At 51.4% G+C, this 26,695-nt stretch overlaps 1 protein-coding gene and 1 long non-coding RNA gene across 3 annotated transcripts; one reads left to right on the plus strand and one right to left on the minus strand.

Annotated features, from left to right (window-relative positions):
• Window positions 1-776: 776 nt before the first annotated feature.
• Window positions 777-25,409, plus strand: ZFP36L1 (ZFP36 ring finger protein like 1). 2 transcript variants are annotated; one of them, XM_082649120.1, is made up of 2 exons: window positions 777-867; window positions 22,591-25,409. In XM_082649120.1, exon 2 carries the CDS (start codon window positions 22,600-22,602, stop codon window positions 23,548-23,550), a length of 951 nt encoding a protein of 316 aa, XP_082505246.1. In that variant the 5' UTR covers window positions 777-867; window positions 22,591-22,599; the 3' UTR covers window positions 23,551-25,409. The 2 variants fall into 2 exon arrangements, with proteins under 2 accessions (XP_082505246.1, XP_082505247.1); XM_082649121.1 differs by lacking the exon at window positions 777-867 and adding an exon at window positions 19,971-20,168.
• Window positions 20,187-21,247, minus strand: LOC309818183. The gene is made up of 3 exons (XR_014296312.1): window positions 21,148-21,247; window positions 20,860-20,988; window positions 20,187-20,703 (listed from the first exon to the last, which is right to left on the minus strand). It is a non-coding gene; the product is annotated as an uncharacterized lncRNA (long non-coding RNA).
• Window positions 25,410-26,695: the final 1,286 nt, after the last annotated feature.

The following is a 26,695-nucleotide window of genomic DNA, read 5'->3' on the forward strand; positions in this document are numbered from 1 at the left end:
CAGCCTCCCGCGTGACCCCCTCCGAAGTGCAAAACAAGGCGGCCATCTTGGCGGCGCCTTAACCCTCTCGTGGCCGGGGCCGCGGCCCAGCCAGGCCTGGGCAGGCTTGCGGTTGGAAGCTGCGATGCCACGGGGACGGCGAAGAATTTCCAAGAACTTGAAGAAAATCCTGGATCCTGGCAACTCCCTCGGGGGCGTTTGGAAACCCCATCCCGTTAGCATTAGGAGCCCGAGCGCCTTTGTAAGTGAATTGGACTTGTTCCAGTCACTCCCTGTTTTCTTCTTGCCCCGTATTCCAAAAGAGAAAGCCAGAGGCCGCAAACAGGCAGCAAACGGCGCTCCTGGTGGCCATCAGGTGTTTGGGGCTAGCAGAGCGTCTGGAGCCCAGACGAGCGAGGATCCAAGTGTCGTATCTTGTTGCTTACAGCATAGAGGGCAGCTTCTTCACAGCCAGGCCAAGGACTGGCAGCCTGGAGCTGACTCCAAGTGGCCGCCTCCTTTCAGCCCCTCTCCACCGTGAGGACTTTAGCTGCCGTTCTGAATGCCATCTGAGGAACCATAAGCCCTCCAGGCCCCACCATTCCTGTGGTCTCATATCTGATGTGGCTCACACATTGATACTGCCTCTCTGTCATTTGGGTACTTTTCAGCTTCTAGAATACACTTTCTTCTTAATATCATCAGCCCTTCGAGGTGCAGCTTGAATATCAGCTTCACCGGGAAGCCTTCCTCCAGTTCCACACCCTTCGTTTCCAGCAGAGCCCGTCATTTCCCTCCCTGCCCACTGGAAGCTCCCTTGGTCTCTGCTGTAGGATGTCCTGTTTTCCTCTCTGCATCCCCCGCCACTGAATCGTGGGCACCGTGAAGGTAGGGACTGTGTGACGGTGGTCTATGGCGTCCCCCTTGGTGCCTCGCACATGTAGGTCATTCAGGAAAGGGTTGCCGCAGGAGCGTCATGAAATTATTGAATGGGTTTTGGTGTTGTAAACAGATTTCCCAAACACTTTGAACCTCGAGCAAAGGAACATGTAATGGTGTTTTCTTAAGCCCTGTAATGGAGTCCTTTTGTGTGTTTAATTGCTTTGTTATTTTTGCTGGAAACGTCAGGGTGCCATGGGAACAAAAAACATGGGTCCTAGCTTGACCAAGAGGACTAACCACTGAGCCCCAAGTGTTCTCATTGCTTCCTCTGTGTGGCCTTGGGGTCGGAGCCTGTGACATGGGATGGCAGGCAGCAGGGCAGGCCCCAAGGACCAGCAAAGGAAGGTCTATGTCTCTGGCTGGGCTTGAGGTCATGATTTCAGGCTGAGATCTCAGGATGAAGCAGAAAAGAAAGCGCCTTGAGAGTCTCGGAGAAGGTGGAAGCTAAAGGAAGAATCCTTTCTTTTTCCTTTTAAAAGAAAAAGCCAAAAGTGCCTCATGAAGGACTGCAGAAAACCCCTTTCATGCCTCACCCACAGATGATTTGCTGAACGCTCATTAAGGGGAAAACAAAGAGGTGGTTTTGTTTATTTATTTAAGAGGAAAAATAAATGAGCTGTGACAAAACAATTTGAAACCAGGCCCCTCCGAGACCTGGGCTTTCACTTCCTTGATGGGAAGTAAAACAGAGAATCGAATCCCCCTCCAAATAAAAGTGAAGTTAATAATCAGACAGCTCAGCCCTGGCCACATCCTGTGTCAGCTCCCTCCCTCCCTTGGCTCACTGTTTATAGCTGCGGAGCCCAGAGTCGACTTAACTCTTTCCTCCCCATCCCTCTCCATCCCGGGGAAGCCCAGCCCTGCTCTGAGGCCGGCGGGCTCCTCATACCCTCTGGTGCAGGCCTCGCCTCTGCAAGGCTGGCTCTCCCCATTCCGCACAGGGCGGCCAGCCTGCCTCTCGGCCTCTGGCTGATGAGTTTAAGGAGCCCAGCTTAGATTTGAGTGCTGTCTTCTGCTTGTCCTGCACAAAACCCAAAGTGGGCACAGGAGGGCTGCACTGCGTACCTGCTTACCTCTCCACTGCTCCAGGGAAACACTAGCTAAACCCACTCCCACTCCAGACGCAGGGCCTGTGCTCCAGGCAGCCTCCACAGCCTGGTGGTGTCCTTGAACTGAGTTCTGAGGGAAAGAAGCACAGACCTTTGGGGCTCTGGGCCTGTGCTGAGAGCAGTACTATGTATGTCTCTGAGCAGCTTTCTGAGAACTTTATGCTCTCTTCAAATGCCTTCCCATATTGTAACCAGCCATTGTTATTGTTGGAAGCAGTGATCCTAGACAGTCATTGTTATCCTCTTTTTTAAAAAATTTATTTATTCCTGGCTGCGTGGGGTCTTAGTAACTGCGCGCACGCTTTCTCTTGTGGCGAGCGGGGGCTACTCTTCGCTGCAGTGCACGGGCTTCTCATTGGGGTGGCTTCTCTTGTTGCGGAGCACGGGCTCTAGGCGCTCAGGCTCAGTAGTTGTGGCTCGCAGGCTCAGTAGTTGTGGTGCATGGGCTTAGTTGCTCCGTGGCATGTGGGATCTTCCTGGACCAGGGCTTGAACTTGTGTCCCCTGCATTGGCAGGCAGAGTCTTAACCACTGCGCCACCAGGGAAGCCCTGTTATCCTCTTTTTACAGAGCAGGAAACTGAGGCACAGAGGGTTAAGTACCTTGCCCATTATTGCAGAGCTGGGATTTGAACCCAGGCATTGTAGCTCCAAAGGTCTTGCAACAGAGACTGCTCTCTTCTGTGGAGCCAGGGGGCTTTCCGAGAGCTTAGAATAATCCTGTGAATGCATTTCAAAGATCCCAAAGCCTAAGGACCTTTCGAGAACTTTCGAACTTTGTCTTGGGCTCTCCTCCTTTCTGTTTCTTTCTGGGGTGAAGGCACAGAGAACATGGGGTGGGGTCCAGTGGACAGTGGAATGAGAGAATGTGGAGCAACTTAGGATGGGACAGACCTTTCATTCGCTTGGCAGGAGGTTCTAGAGCAAGGATCCAAAGGCTTGGCGTGGCCGTTCTCTCAGCCACCGGTCTACTTTCTGCCTTTACTGCCTCCCTCATCCCTGCCAGCCCTGTAGCCTGTGGGTCCCTCACCTGGTCACAAACGCCCTCTTCTGGCTGAAGCTGGTCTTGCAGGAAGCCACTCACCAGTTGCCTGGGGCAAGTGGCAGACTTCTGAACTGGCGGCGTGGGCCATCTGCCTCTCTGGGATGCCTCCCTCTGCATGCCCTGGCTACTGAGGTTTGTCTTGGAAGCCATCTGTTGCCAGGTCGTCTTTGGTGGGTCCCTCGGATCCCTGGAGGGTGTGTTGTGCTGCCCCCTGGTGTCTGGAGGCTGTCCTGCCCGCTCAGCTGCTTAGAGCTCCGGAAGCTCCCTGTCGGGGTGCTGCTGAGCAGGCCTGCTGTCTGTCTGTCTGTGCGCCCCAGACCCCTGGCCCCCATCTTTGGGAGTGAGCTGATCTGCGGAAGATCTGCTTTCTTAGGATGCATTTCTCCATTCAGAGCCATAGCCCAGACTGGGCAGAGCCTATTCCTCCTTTTCAGACTCATTCTTCATCTAGAGAGAAAACTCTGGGGGCTTCACTCCTGTTCTTCTCAGAGCAAGGGTGGCGCCTCTGGGGAGGGAAGGGCACAGCAGTGGCTTCTTTGTGATACCCAAAGGGGCCGACACTCAGCAGGTTGCCTGGCCCAGAGAGGTCTCAGAGAACGCGTGCTTTGACTCCTATTGAATTTAGATGTTTAGGTGAAGTATCTGCATATCAAACAGCGCCCAAGCTGGGGTGGCTCCACCGCGGTCAGACTTTTGCCAAACACGCCTCAAGTCAGACCCAGCCTTTATCAGTGCTTACAGTGCTAGGGCACTTTAGGACCATTAATCTCATTTACCCCACGCTCTGGGAAATGGGGTACATGTGATTCTCCCCACTTTACCAGATGAAGAAAGTGAGGTTAGAATACCTGCCCACTCTGTTATAGTGGCTGTCTGCTAGAAAAAAAAAAAGTTCATTGTGGTTTAAAATACATTGAAACCAATTAAATAATTTTCACTGAGTTCAAAAGCAGTGCAAATGGACAGCAGTCCCTCTGAATGTTTTTTCTCAGCCTGGGAGGCCCTGAGGGGCAGGATGGCATTCTTGGTCCTCAGCGTGTGCAAGGAGGAGGCTTTGGGGCACTTTCCCGATCCCGGAGTGGTGGTCTCCCTGTCTGTTCTCCAGCCCTTCCCAGCTCCTGGCAGGTCTCCCCACAGCCTTACCTCTTGTCCAAGAGCACATGTCCTTGGGAAGTAAATATCGTGTTGCAAGAACCAATAAGAGGAGAATCCCTGAGTTAACATTGTTTTTTCAGCTTTTATGAACTTAAAACATTATGCAAAATTTCAAACATATACAGAAGGTGACATACCCGTCACCAACATCACCAACTCTGGCCAAGTTTGTCCATTTACATCACCATCTGCCTCCCCACATCCCATATAATTTTAAAGTAAGTCCAGTGTATCAGGTCATATCACTTCATCTATCAGTATTTCAGTAAAAAAAACCCCAAAAACTCATTACACTTACCCACATTGTTCTTATTTCACCTAAAAATTAATAATACCACCTAAATATTACTAAGATTCATTTGCTGTTCACATTTCCAGAACATTTTTTGAACTCTTTGCCTTTCTACTTAAAGAAAAAAAAATTGGCCCTGAAATAAGAATTTCTCAGTATTTGGTCGTCCTTACAATAGCTCCTAAAGGGACCGATTTCTGAATCTGGGCAAGAATGGCCAGTTACCGATTCTCTGAGGCCAGCGATCGTTTTTAAGCTCACCCCGTTACAGCCCTCCGCTTGGCCGGGGCCGTGCACATAGTGGGGGCCACGTCAGTGTGAGCGGAGTCTCACGTAAGGATGAACACAGGGAGGGTGGGGATGCAGCACTTTGCGCTAATGAGGAAGGACTGGAGAGCAGCCCCCTGTGTCCTCCCACCCACGGTCTGAGTGGCTGTCCTTGGCTCTCCGTGCAGTGGTCCACCCGCCAGCTGCCTGGGCCTCCTAGGGGACCCTCTTCTCTCTCTTGCTTGGGATACTTGACTCTTTTCCAGTGACTCCGTGGAGCCCCACTTTGTGGGGCCTCCAGCCGTCTTGGTATTGCCAATTTGCTGCTTAACGTACAGCAGCAGTTGACAGGGTGGTTCACGGAGTGGGCTGCTCACTCGTGCCAAGCGCTTTGCTCATCTGTCCTCACGGCAGCCCCAGGAGGTGGGTATTGCTGTCACTGCCATTTCACAACACACAAGACTAGCAGAGGGCAGGTACGTGCCTTGCTGGCCTAGGAAGGGGCAGTGCTAGGATTTGAAGGGGGTCACTCTGAACATCGGGTGCTCTCCACTGCAGCACATTGGTTGTCAAACTTTAAGATTCGTTTAGCAAAATGCCAGGCAACTTGGCCTAGGACCAGGCACTTACCCTCTTGAGGACAAATCTCGACAAGTTAGGATCTGCAGTCACCATGCACTTTTCCCTGCAATATTCCCATCTTCCAGAACAGATAGAGCATCACTTATTATTATACACGCCCTTATTATTAGGAGATTAGCTCAGTTGAATGGAATACATTTTAGGTCACACAGCCTCTAATTTCTTGCTTTGTCTTTTTTTATGGTTAAATAATAGCTTGAGTCATAGGTTACATGACGGTGACAGGTTTGAAGGTTAGGAGGGATGGGAAGAAACTGGGTTGCGTATCTAAGGCCACAACCTAGATATTATCCCTTCTGTACATTTTGTCACATATCTCAGTTGTTGATACTTGGAAAAATGTGACTTTCGGAACGTACAGAATCAGAGGCAAGTACCTGAGAATTCTCGGAGGGAGAAGGGCTGGTGTGGGCACAGTTTTCTCTACCTCAGTCAGTCAGAGTTCAGCCCGTGTGGCTTCCCTAGGCTGAACTTTGGAGGAGCCGTCTCAGGTGGCCTGGTGAGGCTCGACCCCTGTCCACGAGGACCCTCCCTCACCCACCGCGGACAGCCTGGGGGCTAAACTATATTAATTCACTCGCATTTTATTTTTTATTATTTTTTTGCGGTACGCGGGCCTCTCACCGTTGTGGCCTCTCCCGTTGCGGAGCACAGGCTCCGGACACACAGGCTCAGCGGCTATGGCTCATGGGCCCAGCCGCTCCGTGGCATGTGGGATCTTCCCGGACCGGGGCACGAACCCGTGTCCCCTGCATCGGCAGGTGGACTCTCAACCACTGTGCCACCAGGGAAGCCCCTTCCTTTACTTCTTGATTTTGCCTTGGTTTGTTTCAGCTTTCTCCCAACTCCTGCTGCCCTAGAGAAATGGAAGAGTAGGTAGAGGTGGGAAATGGAAAAACCAAAGCAGACACAGAGGAGAGAGGCAATGGCGGACTCAAAGACGAAAGAGAAGCAGCAGAAGGCAGAATCAAGAGGCCAGACAGACAAAAGGAGAGGAACCAGTGTCTCCTGTAAGTGTTCATGGGGGTTTATGGACACTAAGCAGTAAAGGCAAACTTCCAGAAGTTGTTTGCCCACCATGGCAATGAGAAGACTGTGGCTATCATTAGGTCCCCTTCAGAATGTCTGGAGGTGAATTTAAATCGTCAACATTGTTTCCAAAAGTTGCATTTGCTGGGACTCCTCTAGTTTTGCCTAGAGTTGGGTATACCAGTCTTCCATGAACCCCTGCTGTTCCAGGAACCGTGTGTCTGTGGATTGGGTTAGCCCTGGTCCTCAGAGAGCTGCCTGGAAGATGCAAAGCTGATGACCCAGCTCCATCACACCTAACGCTTCTGCTCAGATTCTCCAGGGAGCCCTCCAGAGGCAGCGTGATAGAAGCCACCAGGTTCTGCAGCAAACTAGACTGGTTTGGGGCCTTGCCCCAGGAAGATCAGCCCTCACTCTGCAAAAGACCAATGGTGGGGGTGAGTTGGGAGAATTGTAGGAAAAACAAGGGCAAGAAGGAAAGCTTGCTTTTCTGGGACTGTCCTTGCTCAGTGTTTGGAAGAGTCTGAAAGCCACAAAAAGCAGTAAGGCTCACAACAGTCCTGACTGTGGCTGGTTGAGGGTCAGAGCAGTTGCTTTAAATTCATGGCTGCCTCTTTTCTCTCCTGGGTCTCTATTTTTTACTTTTTTTTCTGGTGTTGTTTGCTTTCACGTTCTTCTTTTTTTTCAGAGTATTCATATCTTCCCCACTCTTCTTTTTCATTCTCAATTCTCCTTCCCACCCCACTCTGCCTTCTTAGCATAATTTTTCTTTTCTTTTGGCTTTCCTTGTTCTACATCTGGATTCCCGGATGGTTTATTTTGTCTGTTTCCTGAAATTTCCCTCCTCTCCCATTTCTTATAGTTTGTTGTTGTTGTTGTTCCTTTTCCTTCGGCTTCAGTTCTGTCCACTAAAGCTTTCCTTGGGCCACACAGGCTTTTAATTCTTGTTCATCTGTTTAAGCAGTGCTGGCAAGAAGCAGGCCACAGCCGGCAGGCAGAGCCACGGTGGCAGAAGAGGACCCGGGCGTCTGAAGATTCTCCCCCAGCCCCGGGGTCCTTGGAAGAGGGGCTTCCTTCTGGAGAGTGGGCTGGGACAGTGCTGTTCTCCCTCTGTGCGGCTTGACGTCGTCTGCCAGGCCTGGGCTGAAGGTTGGGGGCAGATGGTGTTTCCTCCACGGTGTGTGGGCCTGGGCCCCATTGCTCAGGGAGGCGATGGAATCAGCCCTTCTCGGTGGACAGGTGGAGGACTCATCAGGTTCCACCCAGAAAGGCTGAGGCTCAGGGGAGGTGCCCCATGGGGAATGTATCACTTGCCAAGCTCTGTGCTGTAGGTGGGAGGCCTTGCAGCATGGGGGCTGCCTCTGGGGGAAGTCTGGGGATCCTTTTTGATCCTCGGTCTCTGGCCGAAGCCAGCCTGGGCATCTGGAGCTGTCTGCTGGGGAGACTGAGGCAGTTTTCCGGTGGAAGGTCCTTCCTTCCCAACAGCCCCCACCCCTGGCCAGTGGGCGTTTTGAGGGCCCAGGAAGAATGCAAGAAGAGGCTGGTAGCTGCGAGGTGTCTCAAAGGCTCCTGGCCACTGGGGGCGGCACAGACCCCATCTGCGGGAGGCCCTGAGGGTCAGGTCTGGTGCCGATAGAAGCAGGTGGTACTTCCTGACGGGTGCGGTGGCGGAGAAATCCTAGAAGTTGCAGCCACACCCCTCCTTGTCTGGCGTGGCGTGGGAGGCGGTGGGAGCAGCCTGGCCCTGCTGCCCAGCTGTCTGAGGCAAATCAACTGCAGTCCATCTGGCTGTCCTCCGCGGCCCAGGCTGGCTTCCCACCCGGGGCCGTCAATGCCATTGGGTGCTGGCTGAGTCCTTAGCGGGCCCAGCTGAGGGGCGGATGTGTCACTGCTCCGCCAGGGGCACACCTGCAGCTGAGTTGCACCCTGGGGTGGAGGGGCCCAAGAGCGCCAGGTGGACGCCCATTGGGCTGCGCTGCCTTTGCCCAGGCCCTGTGGTGATGGTGGCCACGTGCTTCTCTGGAAGCACCATCAAGTTCCCCTCGCCTTCTCCACACCCTGCCACCTTGCTGAGTCCCGTCCACTTCCTCCTCCTTCATCCACGCACAGCCTTCGGGGCCACTTTACAAAGGACTGTTGATTATATCAAAGCTTTGCTTATTTTATATTTTGCTTATATTTCCTTGTGTTTTCTAAGCCTCTAGTCCTAGAGTCCAACTCTTGGGTCTAGCACCCCTCAAGACCCTAGAACCAGAGCCCCAGGAGCCCCCAGGCCCTGATTCCTGGGCCCCGTAGAATTGGTTTATCTCTGGTTCCAGGCAGCGCCTCCCTCCTTCCCCACATAGAGGGCCAACCTAGACAGGAGGGATGATTAGGGGACAGATGATGGATTTTCTTCTAAGTGCTCCCTTCAATTCTAGAGGAGAGCTGGGGGCGAGGACCCGGCCTCTCTGATGTAGGATTAGGATCCGGCAGCCTCTTGCCCTTCCCAGCGGAGCCCAAAGCACGCGCTCCTTCAGTCTGCGGTCTCAGTGCCGCCTCGTTCCTGCCACCTCTCTCTGCCTTCCCCCTTCGCACGCACCACGCTGTATAAATATTTACACCCCCGGGCTGGCAGGAATCTTTCTCCAGCTGCTTCCCTGGTCTCTGGGAGAGCTTGTTCTCTTACTCAACAGCTGCAGCAGATCTGGTTGCCTTTGGTCAGACAAGGGCAGGCCCTGGTTTGGGGGCCCGCGGTCCCCCTCTGGGGTGGAGGGTGCAGTTGGCGGGAGAAACTCAACTCTAAAGAGGTCACGGGGTGATGGCAAAGACCCATGCTCTCCTCTGCTGGCTGCCTGTGCGGCGACCCTCCGAGAGTTGTCTGATCCCTGATCCGGCTGGGACGGTGGGTCCTGCTTCTGAAAGGGACAGCTCCTCAGGGTGGGGTCTGCGCCTCTCTGGGCTGGGTTTTGCTGCATAGGGCTGGAGGATACTTTCAAAGCCAGCTGGCTGGTGCTAGGACAAAATAGGAACTTAGTGTACCCGCGGGCACTTTACAGTTTACAAGTATGTGCTATACCCTCGATCCTCCCTGAAGCAGATCCCCCGGTTTAGAGCTGGAGAATCTTCATATTGGGCTTCTTCTCCCCAGCTCCTGCCCCGGGCCATCCTCCCTCCCACCAACCTACCCGGGGGCTGGGGAGTGGAGAGGATAGATGCCTCTTTCCCCACCTTCCTTGGCGACCCGGGAAGTGGGAGTTTGCCAAAGAATCAAGCTGCCATTTGTTGGGTTCCCACCGGCCTGGCACTGTGTGAGCTGCTTCCCCATACTCTCATGTAATTATTCAAGTCTTAAGCCCAGCAGATTTTTTAGCTTCCTTGTGTGTGTTTCCTCTTCCTGCCCTCAAGACAGCTGTGGCCGCGTAGCAGTGAGCTCCCAGACACAGGGCCCTGCCTTCTCTGGTGCTTTCGGGTTCCGTGGAACCTTCAGGGGCCAGCTGGTAGACACTAGTCTCACCTAACCTGCAGTGGGTGCAGGTCACCTGCTGCTGCCTCCTCTCCCGTGCCTCAGTTTCTCCCATGTCTGTGGGAGGTAATTAACCTGTGCTCCATAGCTAATTCTAAATGCAGTGCAGGGACAGGGTGGTGTCATTTAACTCCTTTTTCTGTGTGGCGGTGCTGTGACAGAAGAGAGTGTTCAGGTATCAGGTACTATGAGGCTTGTGTGTTTGGTGCTTGGGAAGCCTGAGGGGAAGGAAGACAGGGATAAAAAGGCCTGGATTTCACCAGGTAGTGGAGCCACTGGGGGTGCAAATGGGTGGGCGGGTCCTGATGGGGGCCCGGGACAGAGGCCCCAGTCTCTTCCTACACTCATACTTGTGCGAGAAAGTAGACACGTAGATTCAATCTGTCTCTCTCTCTGAGCTCAGACTCTTTCTGGGCCTGGGAGGAAGGCTGCTGTCAAAAAGTAAAAGGCCTGGAAAAAAAAAAAAGTAAAAGGCCTGGCCCAGTGCTTGGTGCTCAGTGGGTAGAGGGCCATCCCAAGGTGAGGCAGGGGAGGGGTAGGCTGGGTCTGGCCTGCCAGGGAATGTATAGAGAGGAAGGTAGGAAACCACAGCTCAGAGACGTGCTGCTGGGAGATATTCCTGTTGCTGCCTGCCTCCCCACCCCCAAAAGGTAAAAGAAAACCCAAATAAAAGTCTGACCCGGCAGATATTAATACTCCAGAGCCAGGGCTGGTGTGCAAGCAGCCGCCCCCCGCTTCCCCCTTCTGTTTCTATAAGCGGCTGAAATAAATTTAGCGAAACAACCCCACCCGTCTGAGGGCCTAAGATTTCAGAACAGTGGGACTCTTTACCCTGAAAGCCCCTGTTTTTCAGAGCTGAGAGCTTTTTGTTTAAATTCCCTTTGAGAATGGAATGCTCTTGATCTAAATTAATTATTTTACAGCAGTCATCTATTCCTCATAGATAAATGCTTTGACACAGTATGGCTTGCTAGAAAGCCAATCTACACATGCTGTACAGCTTAAAATAGTCAACTCTATGGGGCCACTGCCCGGTTGGACCCGTTTGGATATTTATTGTAACATTATTCTTTGCGATGTCTGTGTGTGTTCAGCTAGTCCCCTCTGTTGTCTGTCACAGGACGGTGGTTATTGCTGGCTAAGTTGCCAAAGCAGAGAATTACTTATTTAGGGCCTACTGTGTGCTAGGCACTGTGCCGGTCGAGTTGAGAGCAGAAAGAGCCTGCTCCTGGAGCAGACATGCTGGGGGGGAAGAGAGATGTCGAAAAGTAAAATGACTACAAAAAACTGGCAACTAATATCATACTTAATAGTGAAAGATCGAATGCTTTCCCTTAAGATTGGGGTCAAGGTGAGCGTGTCCAATCTCACCACACCTATTTAACATCATAGGGGAAGTCCTAGAGAGGGCAATATGGCAAGAAAAGAAATATAATGCATATGGTTGGAAAGGAAGAAGTCAAACCATTCCTATTCACAGACAACATGATTTTCTATAGTAAAAAAATAAAAAAACAAAACAAAGCTCAAGGAATCTACCAAAAAACCTTCTTAAAACTAAAGTGACTTTTGTAAGATCACAGGATGCAAGGTCAATACACAAAAATCAACTGTATTTTTATAAACTAATAATGAGAAACTGAAAACTGAAATAAAAAATTAAAATACAGTTGGCCCGTGAACAACACTGGTTTGAACTGCACAGGTCCACTTATTTTTTTGCAGTAGTAAATACTACAGTACCACGTGATCCGAGGTTGGTTGACTCTGCAGATGCAGAAACATGGATATGAAGAACTGCTCATATTCCAGAGGGCCAACTATAAGTTATACGTGGATTTTTGACTGTGAGGAAGGTTGGTGCCCCTGGCCCCTGCATTGTTCAAGGCCCAACTCTAGTTCCAAAAAAAAAAGGGAAATATTAGGTATAAATCTAACAAAATGTATATAAGATCTGTGTGCTAAAAACTACAAAGCACTGATTAAAGAAATCAGAGAAGACCTAAATAAATAGACATATCATGTTCACGGATTAAAAGACACAATAGTAAAGAAGTAAATATGTACTTCTTCCTGAATTGATCTATGGACTTAATGCAATTCCAATAAAAACCCCAGTAGGATTTTTTTGTGGTTATAGACAAGCTGAATCTGAAATTTATATGAAAAGGCAAAAGAACTAGAATAGCTAAAACAATTTTGAACATTAAGAATAAAGTTGGAGGAATTATACCACCTGATTTTAAGACTTACTGTAAAATTATAATAATCAAGACAGTGTGGTATTGGCGAAGGAATGGACACACAGATCAACAGAAGAGAATAAAGAGACTCATACAAATATGGCCAACTGAATTTTGGATAGGTACAAAAGCAATTCAATAGAAAAATGGTACTCTTTTCAATAAACAGTGTTGGGATTAGACTTCCATAGGCAAAAAAAATTTAACTTCAACCTAAACCATGTTATATAAAAACTAACTCCAAATGAATCTAACATAAAACTATAGAAAATCTTAATGACCTAAGGTTAGGCAAGGAGTCCTTAGATGTGTCACCAAAAGCATGATGCATAAAAGATAAAACTGATAAGTTAGACCTCATCAAAATTTAAAAACTTTTGCTCTGTGAAAGATACTTTGTTCAGAGAACGAGAAGATAAGGATAAGACTGGAGAAAATATTTGCAAACCACTTATTCAACAAGAGCCTGTATCCAGAATATATAAAGAACTCTCAAAACTCAACACTAAGAAAACAAACAACCCAATTAAAAAGTGGGCAAAAGACTTGAACAGACATTTAACCAAAGAGGACATACAGGTGGCAAATAAGCACATGAAAAGAGTTGTTCAATATCATTACCTGTTAGACAAATGCAAATGAAAACCACAATGAGATACCACTACACCTGTTAGAGTGGATAAAAGAAAAATTACTGACAATTAGAAGTGCTGCTAAGGATTCAGAGCAACTGGAGACTCTCATATATAGTTGTGGGAGATGCAAAATGGTATATCCACTCTCAAATAAGGTTTGGCAGTTTTAAAAAAAATAAACCTTAACATGCACTTAGCATATGACCGAGCAATCCCATTCCTACTTATTTAATAAGAACTTACGTTCACACAAAAATCTATACACAAGTGTTTACTGCAGCTCTATTCACAATGGCCAAAAACAGGAACTAATCCAGTGACCCTTAACAGGTGAATAAACAAATGGTGGTATACCCATACAGTGAAATACTGTTCCTCAATTAAAAGGAATGAACTATTGATACATGCAACTGCATGGATAAATCTCAAAGGCATTATGCTCTGTGAAATCATGTAGACTGTATGAGTTCAGTTATACGGCATTCTGGAAAAGACAAAATGACAGTATAGGGAACAGATCAGTGGTTTGCCAGAGTAAGGGATGGGAGGGTCTGACCACAAAGGGAGAGTGTAAGGGAGTTGTTTTTTTTTTTTGGCGGGGGGTGGTGATAGAAGTGTTCTGTTTCCTGATTGAAGTGGTGGTTACATAAATCTATTCACATGTTTAAATTCATAGAACTGTACACCAAATAAAGGTCAATTTTACTGTTTGTTAAATAGTTTTAAAAAAAACTCACAAATTGAAATAACTACTTTGAAGGAAATGAAGATTCCATGAAGACAGAAGAGAGAAGACAGATACCTTGCCCTGATGGGGGGAGGGGCGCCAAGAATGGTTGAGGAAGTGATGCTTGAGCTGGGTACTAAAGAATGATTTAGAATTTACTTGGGCCAAAGGAAGGTCAATCAGATAGAAGAAACAGGCATGTGTCAAGGCCCTGGGGCAGGAGGAAGGATGGTTCATTTTCATCTGAAACTGACTAGAGCACAAGGAGTACCTTGGAGGGGTGGGAGAGATGGTGGTGGGGAGGGGAAGGGGTATGAAAGTCAAGAGTGGAGCAGTAAAAGAGTCTGATTATGCTAGACTAAGGGTTTGGTTTTTATTCTAAAAGGGATGGGTAGCAAAGGGTTTTAGGCAATTGTAATACAATTTGTAATACAAGATCCAGGTTTTGAAAAAAAATTACTTGGGCTGCCGAAAAGAGGGGGTTTTGGGGGCACACAGGAATCTTGGAAAGAACATCTAAAATAGGGTTTCTCAGTCTTGGTACTATTGACATTTTGGGCCAGATAATTTTCTGTAGTGGTGAGGGGGTGTGGGGGCTTGGCCTCTGCATTGCACGACGTTTAGCAGCATCCCGGGTCTCTACCTTCTAGATGCCAATAGCACTGACCTTTTCTCCTCCAGTTGTGACAGCCAAAAATGTCTCTAGACGTTGCCAAATGTTCACTGGGGTGCAAATCACCCCCGGGGGAGGACCACTGCTCTAAAACAACCAAATCCAGTGCTTCTGGCTTCATAGTAGAGTCATCTAGGGAGCTTAGAAAATACAAATGCTGGGCCTCACCTCAGACCAACTGAAGCAGAATGTTTGGAGGTGGGGTGGGGCCTGGCACCTGGCATCTGCATAATTTTGAAAGCTCCCCAGATAATTCTGCTCAGAGTGACATTTGAGCACCACCAGCCTAGTCCACCCTTTCCATCTATATCTCAGAACACTGAAGCCCAGACTACAGAAATGACCCACTGAACTGGAGGCAGAGTAGCTCCAGAATCCTATTCCTAACTCCTAGACCAGTGCTCATTCCAGGGCCTCTTAGCATGTGCACAGAACATGCCCTGCGCAAACGGTGAAAGCCCAGCCTCCTTGAGTTACTGGCTCTGGCCCTCTGAACATCCCAGTGTTAAGGCTGCCATCCCCCCTTCCTGCAGAACCCAAGCCCTCCCCTCCTGCCACCCCTGGAACTTCTGCCAGTTCCTTCTTCTACTCCTGCTGCTAGATTCATGGTGACCAAAGTGTCCAAATGGGCTCAACAGCAAGGGTTCAGTGCAAATCGAAAAAATTTACTGACCACCTACGCAGTTCTACTCATGAGTTCCAGGTAATATAGAAGCCCTGGCCCTGAGGAGTTCAAAGTCCAGTGGGGAGTAAACAGGTATTTTCCATAAAATGCTGCAGGCTGCAAGGCACCACTGGGAGAGAGGCACTTTGCTTGCTGGGAAGCTGCCTGAAGCCCCAGCAAAAAGAAGCCCCAGGGAGGGGTGTGCAGCAACTGCTAGCAGCTTGGAGTGGCTGGGGACAAACGGCTCTCTGAGGTAAGCACTGTCTGGAAAGGGCTTCACCTTCCTGACCGTCCCAGAGGTGAAGTGACTTGCTCGAGGTTGTGCAACTGGTAACCAGCCGGCAGAGTTGGGCTTCCCATCAAAGTCTAGGTGGCTCAAAGCTCATGCGCTATCCTGTGTCTCTAGGCAGGCCCAGGCAAGGAAGGCAGGGTGGGGTGGGGTGAAGCTGTGGGCTAGCCTGGGAACTTAATGGAATGGTGGAACATCTCTGTGAGGAAAGTGTTAAAACAATGGACGTAAGAAGGAGGGTTTAGGCATCTCACTGCCAGGCAATGGGAGCCCCCAGGGCCATGCTAGCCCTGGGGCTGGACTCTCAGTCCTGGCAGGAGGCGGTGGGCTCCCGGAGCTGTACCCCAGAAGCTCCTGACACTGTGCAGAGCCGCATTTACAGCAGACCTCAGCTGCCCTCTCTGGAAGCCTGTGCCTGGTTTGGAGGCTACTGGCAGCTGAGCCATGCCCACTAAGCACTATGATAGGGGCTTGAGGATACTGAGAGAAAGAAGGGTCTGGCTTTTACTGGATATCAACAGGCCCCAGTGATCTAGTTTTCAGACATATCTGTGACAACAATCAGGTGTTTTTCAGTTGGGCAGCAGGTCCCCATCACCTCACCCTGACTCACCTTGCTCTTCCCCAGGCTCTGGGCCAGTGCCCTCTCCCCCTTTCCAGGCCTCGGGGCCTGCCTCGTCCAGAGCTGGGTCTGGGGGTCACAGAGTGATCGGATCAAAGCTGTGAGGTGACCATTTCATGGACCTCTATGCTGAAGAATCCTTTTGCAAAGTGAATATTCCCAGAATTTGTTTCATAGTTTCATCAGGCCCCAAGAATGGTTTAGTTTACACACAATGGCTGGGCATATACAAGGGTTCAGCTGGACGTAAGACTACGCACTTTGCTGGCCAATTTTAGGCAGAATTATCATCCCTATTTTAGAGGCTTTGGTCAGTGTCTTGAAAAGCCACACAGCTAGAAAATGGCACAGCCAAGATTTGGATCCAAAACGGCCCAACTTCGAGTCCTGGACCACTGATTCTCAGACCTTGGTGACTGAGTCACGAGCAGGAAATTTACAAGGAATGCCGATTCCCGGCCCCACCCCAGAGCATCTGATTCACTGGGCCTGGGTCCAGGCTGAGGAATCTGCATTCCAGAAGCACTACACCTGAATCTGAACCAGGTAACTCTCCAGCAGCACTTGGCCCTTCCTCCCAATTTCTAATCCAGGAACCCTGCCGGTGTCCCAGGGTCTCGTGTAGCAGAGGGTGGGGGTAAGGGTGGGGGGAAGGGTGGGGTCCGATCCGAAGAATTTGGGTTCTTTTGCAAATGACCTGAAAGCGGGGAGGAGGCACAACATCGCAGGGCTCCGCAATGGAAGGGTCAGGAGGGGTCTCTGGGAAAGGAGTGCCTGGAGGGCGTTGGTGACGAGGCCTGGCCCTCCAGGGGCCAGTGGCCCAGCGCCCCACACCCTCACCTGCCGCGAGGTGCGCCCAAACTGGCCGGTGAATACATCCATTGCGCTTCCCTAATTCCGAGGGCTTTCACTTTCCCCCTTCACAAAACCTAACACCCCCAAGCCAAAAATACCTGCTTAGACCCTCCTCTCAAGGGGACCGTCTCCGTGCGAGCGGGGAGAGCCCGGAAGTCGGGCCTGGGACTGCGAACCTGGCTGGCTCATCGCCTCCCGCTCGGAAGAGGCCGTGCAGGTGAAGGGGCGGCCTTTCCGGGCCCGGCGCGGGCGAGGAACCCTAGGGCTGAGCGCAGGAGGTGGGGGAGGGCCGTGCACGCCTCCCGTTGGGCTTCCGGCCCGGGTCGTGGCTCGTAACCTTTCCCGCCACTACCGGGCACCTGCCGAGCACGTCCGGGCGGGGGCAGGCCGGCTCTGGCCCTCCTCGGCCCGGCGGGACGCTGCTCCCCGGTCCGCCGCGGCGCGGATGCCGGGTCAGCGAAGGGTTAAGGAGGCCGTCTCCCTCACCCTTGGAAAGTCCCTGAAATGACGTTGCAACCCGACAATTAAAAGAAGAGTTTAATTATAGAGACAGGTTCTGGGAGCTGGAACTAACCCGGTCGGTCGGTGGGGCCGGTAAACAACTCCGGAGCGAGCGGGCCAGGCTGGACGCCGCGGAGCCCGGGCCCCTGGGAGCGGGGGAGGGGAGAGGCCTCCGGGAGTTGGGAAACGGAGGAAATTCGAGGAATCGGCGTTCTCTTTGCGGAGGGAGGCGGGGGGAAGACTCTTTAGCCAGCCTGTGGCGCCCGGGCCGCGTCAAGGTGCTCCTGGCCGGTCCCACGACCGTTGGGGGAAAGCTGCGCCGCCCGGAGAGGGGGACATCGGGTGCGGGTCGGGACGCGCCCTGGGCCCCGCCCGCTCCGGACCCTTTCCCCCTCGCTTTCCACCCCCGCTTCTCCGCCCCTCTCTCGTCCCCCCCAGCAGAGCTTCGCGAACCCTCCAGAGTTAAAGACCAACGGGCCTTTTTTTTTTTTTTTTTTTTTTTGCTTGGGGAGTGGGGGAATCAAAAAACCGAAATAGCTTCACATCGGGACGCAGACAAACCTTGTGGCTTTAACGCGCACCCTACTCTGTCCTGAAATCTGGAACTCATTACCTCATCACTAAGAAACTGCACAAAACCGCTCCCCCAACCCCTCCTTCTCGAAGCGGGGAAGGGAGTGAGCAAACTGCCCTTTAAGAAAGAAACCTACATTTGAATGATTTAAATTAAGGTGGATGGAAGTTATTTCTCCTTCTGGCGCTTGCCAGATTTCAAGAAAAGCTGAAAAATGGGAACAGGGAGAGGGAAGCAACAGGCAGCTGGACAGCAAAAGAAGAAAAGCAAGGGGCAGCAGCCGGGTTAAAAATGGGGGCCATCAATTTAAGCCAGAGGGGACAAATTAAAGCAGACGGACTGGGGATCACATAGGTTTGTGGCTGCAGCCAAAGCTGTGTGTTTCGCGAAGGTGAAAAACAACAGGTTCCTAAAAACGGTTGTGATTTGGAAGGTTTCCGGGTTTGCCCGGCCAAATTTAATGACAAATAAATAAGAAATGCAGTAAAAATATGTGTGTGGGGGGTGTGGGGGGGTGGTGAGAGTGCGACTCCAGCGCTCTGCTGGGCCCGCCCCTACCTCTTCAAAGAAACGTGCTCATAATGGGGTGACCTAATTACATCGCAATGGAACCCGCTCTTAGCCACTCAGTGCACAGGGTTTCATAACAGACCCGGCGGCCTCGAGTGCTGGGAAGAAACGTGCGAGGGCCGAGGAGGCGGCCGGGCACGCGGGGAAACGGGAAAGAAACGCAGCGCCGCGGTTTCCACCTCGGTCTTGACTCCAGCACTCCGGCGGAGACCGAGGGGGCGGTGGGGGACACGTTAACAGTTTTTTATTTGGGTGGGTGGAGGGGCATCCGAACCTAACAGTAAATAAATACATTCTTTACAGTTTTCAAAAGAGTGATAATTCAGGGCCTTTCGGTTTCGAGGATCCCACACCCCCCTCCCCCCATCCCGCCAAAACAGCGCAGTGTGACAAGCCATATGTTCCGTTCCCGTGCGGGCGGGGGAGAAGCAACAGTAAGTTGAAGTGTTGCCTCCCCCCATCTCTTTACCTACATTCTTAGCAAAGTAACTTTTTTTCATTGTTCTGGCATCTAGGGGGTGTGCGTGTGTGTGTGTTGGTGGGGGAAGTTTCGGCGCGGCCCATGGTTCGGAGCGCGCGGGGAAAGTCGTGCGTTGCTGGGTGTTTTTTTCGGGGGGGGTGGGGATTAGGGGCGTTCATGAGGATTTAGGTTTTCTTTATAAAAATATTTAAAGATTGATGCGTGAAATAAATACCACAACGAGGCCTGTTAAAACAACCCGGCAACTATACTCCAGTAAAAATTAAACAAACACCCAAACAATCCGCCCGGACGGTGGTCTTCTTCGCGACGCTCTCCCACCCCTGCTCCTGCCCACACTCGGAGAGTGTCCGCTGCAAAGCGAGCGCGAGTGGAGACGCGTGCGGCGCGCTAAACCGCTTGGTTGCTCGCCCGCGCCAGCCCGGGTCCTCCTTGGGGTGGGGGGGAAGTCTCCCTAATCCTCCTCCCCCAACCCCCACCTCCGCCCCTGAAAAAAACAAAACCCTTGGCTTGAACGCTTTGTGCGCCTCTTATTTCCAATCTCCTCTCCCCTTGGGGTTTGCCGAGGGGAGCCGAGTGCGGAAAAGAACTCGGGAAAAGAGTTAAGTTGTGCGGCAACTTGGAGAAGTTTCCAGGGAGATCAGCTCAAGATGGGAACTGCAGCCCCGGCGCTAAGGACGGGCTTCTGCTCCCGCTTGTAAAAAGAGAAAGTCGAGCCCGCCTTTCTGCCCGACAAAAAAACAACAACACAACAACCAGAACCCCGAAGAGGGTGGAATGAGTGATGTCACAGAGCCGCGCTCGCAGGCTGACAAAAGGGGGGCGCCCCTCCCCCCCTGCGGGGCGCGCGGCCCCAGAGAAGGGCGCCTGCAGCGAGGGGTAGCCAAGCGAGCGGACTCGAAACTTTTCCTCTTTAAGAAAAAAAAAGTTGTGCGCGGCTCTCAGTGGGTTTTTTTTTTTAATTCGCCTTCTTTCCTCGTCTCCCCTCCCCCTTCTTCCTTTCGAAAGTTTTTTTTTTTTTTTTTCCCAGAGTTTGACCGCAGGGCTGATTCAACTTCAGTGTCAATCAACTTTTTTTCCTCCTCTTCCTCATTTAAATAAGTTTAAAGCTCCTCCTCCCCCTCCGGCCCACCAAATCTGAAACTTATATAAATTGGGCTTCGCGCGCCGCAGCCCGGGAGAGTCAGAAAGGCGAGGGGCGCCGGGAGCAGGCGTGTGGGACTCCAGACCGGAGAGCCGGAGGCTGCGCCTTCCCCGCACCGGGACCTTCACGGCACACCAGATCCTTGTCCCTGCCCCGTGCGAGCGCCCAGGATGACCACCACCCTCGTGTCTGCCACCATCTTCGACTTGAGCGAAGTTTTATGCAAGGTAAAGTGGGGCGGAGCGTTTGCTTTTGAAAGTCTTTTTCTTTTTTCTTTTGTCTTCAAAAAGAATCCCCGAAAGTTTAGGTCTGGGAACGCAAGGGGGAGAGGAGGAGAGGCGAGATGGTTGTTTATTCCGCCCCATTTTCCCCCCTCAGTTTGAAGGAATTTGACTCTCTGCTCCCCACCCTTTGAGTTTCAACAGTTCCTGGCGGGGATTACATGGGAATCTGGAGACCAGAGTTTTGGGGGGCGAAGTTTGCGTGGGGCTGCCTGGGGGGCGCGGGGCATTGACCAGGCAGGATTGGGGCAATTTTTCGGTGATTCTTTCGTCCATAATGTGCTGCTCTTGAGCCGGGTGTCGCGAGTCTGCTCGGTTTCCCTGTGTGCGCTCTGGGTGTCGCCGCTGCCGGGAGGGGTTCGAGTCTCTCCAGCCCCATTGCCGGACTGTGGGTCGAGAGGTGGGGGTCCCTTGGGGAAGTGAATCTCGGGATGACGTTTTGCTGGTAGATTTCCTCTTCTGTTCTGGAGAGGCTGGGAATCTGCGAGAAAAGGCCAAGAGTTGTGGTTCAAAGGATGTTGCCAAGCGAGTTTGCAATGGGACTTCAGTTCGTCCCAGCTCAGCCAGGCTTCCTCTGTTATAGCCGACCGTGCTGCAAACTTTGGGGTGAGAGTGGGACTCGGGTTCACCCGCTTACCTGTTTTCCGAGGGACCGCGACTCCGATATGGAGGGGATGGGGGGACACGACTACAAAATGCCGGTCTGAGCTCAAGGGTCTCGGCGAGGAAGGATTTAATGAGGCCCTCAAGCCGTGTAGTTTGCCAGCTGGTGTGGAAAAAAGCAAGTTTTAAATCCGGAATATTCCAGGAGTGCCGTTTAAGCGTACATAACAGAAGCCTGTGGATGTTCAAAGTTTTTCGCCCCCTCTCCCCAATTTGAAAGAGAGAAGCTGCTAGGCTACTTTTAATTGCTGAAGTGTTTTACCTTCTTTTAAACACGTCGGGTCATGTTGCTCTCTTTTCCCAGCTTGCTTCTCCAGTCCGTGCAGCTGCCAGGGCCCCAGGGCTGCAGGGTTGGGGTGCAGGGATACCCTGGAGCTGAAGAGCAACATCAAAAAAGTTTGAATTTCAGCTTCCTTCCCTACCTGCGCATTCCCAAACTTCAGTTGCCCTGGCGGCTGCCTGAACTCTCCCGGCACGTCTTCCTTCTCTTCCTGGCTCTCCCGCTCTTTGATCTATTTCTCTTTCTCTGGCTCCCTCCCCCCGCAGGACTTTTTAAATGAACCTCATTGTTGGGAACAGGCTCTCTACTTGGTTCCTGTAATCCGCTCTGTGGGGTGGTTGCTGTTACAGATTCCAGATCCCCCGCAGCTGATCCTAAGGGACCAACTTTAGAAATCACACAATGACACCCACATGGGCTGGGAGCCAACTCCCAGGTCCCCTGCTCACACCCTTTCCAAATCTTGGGTACAGTTTGGGCAGGTGAATAGGGTCCCGTTGGAACAGAGACCTGCCTTTGGTGCCTCTGCCCCCCTCCCCCAAATCCATTATTGACTGGGAGGAGGCTGGGGGGATTTGGTGCTTTCCTTTTCCTTCCCACCTGCAGCTTTGCGTTAAAGATTAAACACTGGCGCTCTTATCCAAGCGTGCTCTTGCAGCCCGGAGACTAACTGCAAAGGCATCTTCCCAGTGGAGGGGGTGGGGTGGGCGGTGACTGGTGGGAGAGATCATTGTAGAAGGCACCTCTTCTGGGAGCACGGGGCAATGAGTTTTGTATTCGGGAATCACATCCCCTCTCCCTGCCAACACCCCCCCCCCCCAATCCGGGATTTCTCTTCCTGCCCCTCCCTCTCCCCTCCCATCAGCAAGGTAAAGCAAAGGCAGTCTGGAAATCTGTTGCCAAAGGAATGGAATGCTTCTGAAGGAGGAAGTTGAGAGTCTCAGGCCAGGTTTGGGGGGAGGGCGGCAGCTAATTAGGCAGGGACTGATTAAAAGGAGACCTAGCTCCTAGTCTCCTGAGTGTGGGAAAGGAGAGTTTGTGAGTTGTGTGAGATATTTTCAACACAGGGATCTATTTGGGAGGTGAAGAAGCTGGATTTCATGGATGAAAGTGGTAGCTTTGGGGACAGGATATGAGGGTGCATTCCAGGGATCGGCGTGGAGTAGGTGCATGTGTAAAACAATTTTTCACACAGGCCAGGAATTTTGTGGCTTCTTATGCCTGGGGCCAGAGTAAACCCTCTCGGCTGGTTGAATGGGAGAAAGAGGGTGAGGGGTTTGCCAGGGCAGAGGTGGGGATGGTGGGTTCCTTCGAGACGGAGTATTTCTGATCGTGGAGGGGGCTGCCCTTAGTGGGTACCCTTCTGGGCCTGGCGGATGGCCTTTGTCAACTAACCGCCGTCTCTCTTGTCTCTCTCTCCTCCAGGGTAACAAGATGCTCAACTACAGTCCTCCCGGTGCCGGGGGCTGCCTGCTGGACAGGAAGGCGGTGGGCACCCCTGCCGGTGGGGGCTTCCCCCGAAGGCACTCGGTCACCCTGCCCAGCTCCAAGTTCCACCAGAACCAGCTCCTCAGCAGCCTCAAGGGCGAGCCAGCTCCAGCTCTGAGCTCTCGGGACAGCCGCTTCCGAGACCGCTCCTTCTCAGAAGGGGGCGAGCGGCTGCTGCCCACCCAGAAGCAGCCGGGGAGCGGCCAGGTCAACTCCAGCCGCTACAAGACGGAGCTGTGTCGTCCCTTCGAGGAGAACGGAGCCTGTAAGTACGGCGACAAGTGCCAGTTCGCGCACGGCATCCACGAGCTCCGAAGCCTGACCCGCCACCCCAAGTACAAGACGGAGCTGTGCCGTACCTTCCACACCATCGGCTTCTGCCCGTATGGGCCCCGCTGCCACTTCATCCACAACGCTGAGGAGCGCCGTGCCCTGGCCGGGGCCCGGGACCTCTCTGCTGACCGTCCCCGCCTCCAGCATAGCTTTAGCTTTGCTGGGTTTCCCAGTGCCGCTGCCACCGCCGCTGCCACGGGGCTGCTGGACAGCCCCACGTCCATCACCCCACCCCCCATCCTGAGCGCCGATGACCTCCTGGGCTCGCCCACCCTGCCCGATGGCACCAATAACCCCTTCGCCTTCTCCAGTCAGGAGCTGGCGAGCCTCTTTGCCCCTAGCATGGGGCTGCCCGGGGGTGGCTCCCCAACCACCTTCCTCTTTCGGCCCATGTCTGAGTCCCCTCACATGTTTGACTCTCCCCCCAGCCCTCAGGATTCTCTCTCGGACCAGGAGGGCTACCTGAGCAGCTCCAGCAGCAGCCACAGTGGCTCAGACTCCCCCACTTTGGACAACTCAAGACGCCTGCCCATTTTCAGCAGACTTTCCATCTCAGATGACTAAACCAGGGTAGAGAGGGCCGCCCCCCACCTATCCACCCCCCGCCCCGACCCCGCACCCACATCCCCTACCCTTCCCTCCCTACCCATCGATTCCCGACAAACCCCTACATTAACAAGGTTAAGCTCAACCCCTTTCCCCCAGGACCTTGGAATGCCCCCTCCCTCCCCCCTCTTTAAATGCCCCTCCCCCCCAACATAAGGACAAGTCAATTTGTCAATAGCTTCTTCTGGCTAGAACCCCCCCCACCTCAATTTTATAGCCCACTTACCATGCATAACAGACAAGTCCCATATTTGTCAGTAGATGCGTTTTTTTTCCAGCTTAAGCCTTAAGTGCCAAATCACAAAAGAAAAAGCAGTAACGGTTTACAGAAGCAACTTAGTGCCTTGTGATCTAACTTTGTCACTGTGACTACATTACCTCTTCAGCGCCAGAGGGCACCCGTGGGCCTCCCTGAGCCTCTGCCCAGGGGGAGGGGGAGGGGGAGGGGGGGACTTAGAAGAACCAGCAGCTCCCTCCACTGGCAACACAACTGCACCTTTCCTGATTCCAGTCTCCCACACACTTCCTTCTCCCCTCTCCCCAGTAACCCCCACCCCCCGCCCCCGCCTTGGGAGAGTTGTTGCCAGACTTGGGTTTTTGGGGAAACCTAGCTTGACATTCAAAACCTTTTTCTTCCCGACCTGAACCTCTGTTGACTAATCTTGCCTGGGTTCGTGTAGGTCTGCAGGAAGGAAGACTGCAAAAGCGGATGAAGATTGTGACATAAGTGGGACTTCGTGATTTAATTTTTTTTCTTTTGTTTTAAGTGGGGAGGAAGGGGAAGCTAGATGGACTATGAGAGACTTGATTTTGGTGCTAAAGTTCCCCAGTTCGTATGTGACATCTTAAAAAAAAACCAACAAAAAAATGAGAGAAAAGCTTAAAAACATGTAAGGGGTGAGCAGTTAATGGTATTCATTCCACATACAATATCTGTGTAAAACGATTTCCTGTAGAAGTAGCTTTAATGGTTTTTGCTCTAGAATACCGTAGGTCTATCCTTAGAGCACTCACGCCATGCTTTTTTCCCTGGGTTTTAAACTTCATATAACTTCAGAAATTGGAGAGCAAAAATTTTGCTTGTCACTGCACATCAATATAAAAAAGCTTATTTAACTTATCAAAACGTATTTATTGCCAAACTATGCTTTTTTTTGTTAATTTTGTTCATATTTATCGGGATGACAAATCCATAGAATATATTCTTTTATGTTAAATTATGATCTTCATATTAATCTTAAAATTTTGTGACGTGTCTTTTTCCTTTTTTTCCACAGTTTTAATATATTATTCTTCAACGACATTTTTTGTAACTTTACACTTTTTTTGGTTATTTTATTTTAAAAAAATGAAAAATTAATTTAAAAAAATGCAAAAAACTGTTGGATTATTTATTTTAGAAATTTCCCCCCTTTGTGTTGGACTGCAAATTGAGTTTCTTTCTCTTTTGGCCTTTCACAACTAGGACTGAGAATGTATGTAAAAGTTCTGTGACAGTACAGAAGGAAAACAACTTCTAATGTATAGCTTCTAAAAGGGAAAAAAAAAAAAGAAACCCTTTGACTTCACGTGCCCATCTCTAGACATTCCGATTGCAGATTTGACGTTCTGGATTCCAGGTTTTGGAGTTTTCCAATGTTAATGCAAACAGAACTGGCACACACACATTAAGATGAATGTAATTATTATTCCTCTTGCTGGTCACTACCGTCGCTTTCTATTTCTCTTTCTTTGTGTGAATTTATTTAAAAGAAAAAAAAACTTTTTGTAACGACTATTTGCAGTTTAAAAATCAATAAACCCATTTTTTCAAGAAATTGATGGTGAAACTGGTTTTGCTTGGTTTGTGGTTTTAGTCTGCCTGTAGGCTTGTCCTTTGTAGACGATGTAGGTGCTGGGAGGAGGAGGGAGGGCATTGGTTGATTTCTCATCCTTAACAGCTAAACCAATGGCTGGTTCCTTTGGCTGAGACTGGAAGTCGGCTGAGCTTTGGGGGAGGGGTGGGTAGAGGTTTATTGCAAAGCAGCCTGTATTTGTATTATCTGCCCTGTTGTTGGTTGTTGACAAGGGTCCAGCCTTACCTGCCCTTGCAGCCTCGGAGGTTCTTCAGAGTGAGGCACGGGGGCTTACTGTCTTCTCTGCCTAGCCTGTGGTCTTAATTCCTTTGGGTAACGTTTGGGGTGCTGAAATGGTGAAGAGGGGGATGTGGCACGTGGCACTCCAGCAAACTTGGATTTGAGTGTGTTCTTTTATTTGGGTGCTTCCAGGCTTTTTTTTTTTTTGGCCGCGCCACCTGGCATGTGGGATCTTACTTCCCTGACCAGGGATCAAACCCGCTCCCCCTGCACTGGAAGTGTGGAGTCTTAACCACTGGACTGCCGGGGAAGTCCCGCCAGGCTTGTTTTTTTTTTTCCCACAGGAAATTGACCTGAAGCCCTAGCCTCGTAACACCTATCTGGGGTGGGTATGATGAACCATTGCAGGCTCAGAGAGGAGCTTCCAGGGTGGTGGGGGGCTCAGTCACAGGGGACCGGGAGCAGAGGTGGTTTCACTTGGACCCAACATGCGCTTCTGTATTTGGAGAGCTGTTAAAAGGAAGGGGTATGAAAATGGCCAGCGTAACAGGAAGTCATCTGTTCTTGCCGCCTTAGTCTTTGTTGTACCCCTGATGCCATGCAGGATGGGTAGGCTGTCATCTTGGGAAGGGTGAGGTCTACTTGGCTAGAGGAACCCCAGCCGATCGATGTCAGATGCCCACTTAGAGGGGATGCCTGCCAGAGAGAGGTTGGATCCTTCTGAAAATCCTGAGTCTGGTTCTTGGGAAGATTTCTTTCCGAGGAGGCAGAGATGGATATCGTTATCTGAGGCCTAGCTGCCTTCAGTTCCTTGCGCTCAGTAAGTTTTGGGCAGTAAGCTGAATTTCCACTCGAATTCCACCCGGCCTCTCCCGAGGCAGGCAGGTCTGCAGCAGACATCAGCTGGGCCAGGGCTATCCTTGAGGTTGGAGAAGACCTACCTTAGGCACCCTGTCGACTCTTCCTTCCCTGGCCAGCAGGTGCCTGCTGGGGGGGCAGGGCGGTGAGGTAGAAAAAAGGGACTATTA

The sequence above is a fragment of the Grampus griseus genome, assembly GCF_964374135.1.
Source record: "Grampus griseus genome assembly, chromosome: 2".
Lineage (NCBI taxonomy): Eukaryota > Metazoa > Chordata > Mammalia > Artiodactyla > Delphinidae > Grampus > Grampus griseus.

What these genes read in the sequence shown, in the direction of transcription:
- ZFP36L1 (XM_082649121.1), top strand. Translation starts at nt 20,112, where the DNA reads ATGACCACCACCCTCGTGTCTGCCACCATCTTCGACTTGAGCGAAGTT. An exon ending in TGAGCGAAGTTTTATGCAAG is followed by an intron (nt 20,169 to 22,590) that starts GTAAAGTGGGGC and finishes TCTCTCCTCCAG; the next exon opens with GGTAACAAGATGCTCAACTA.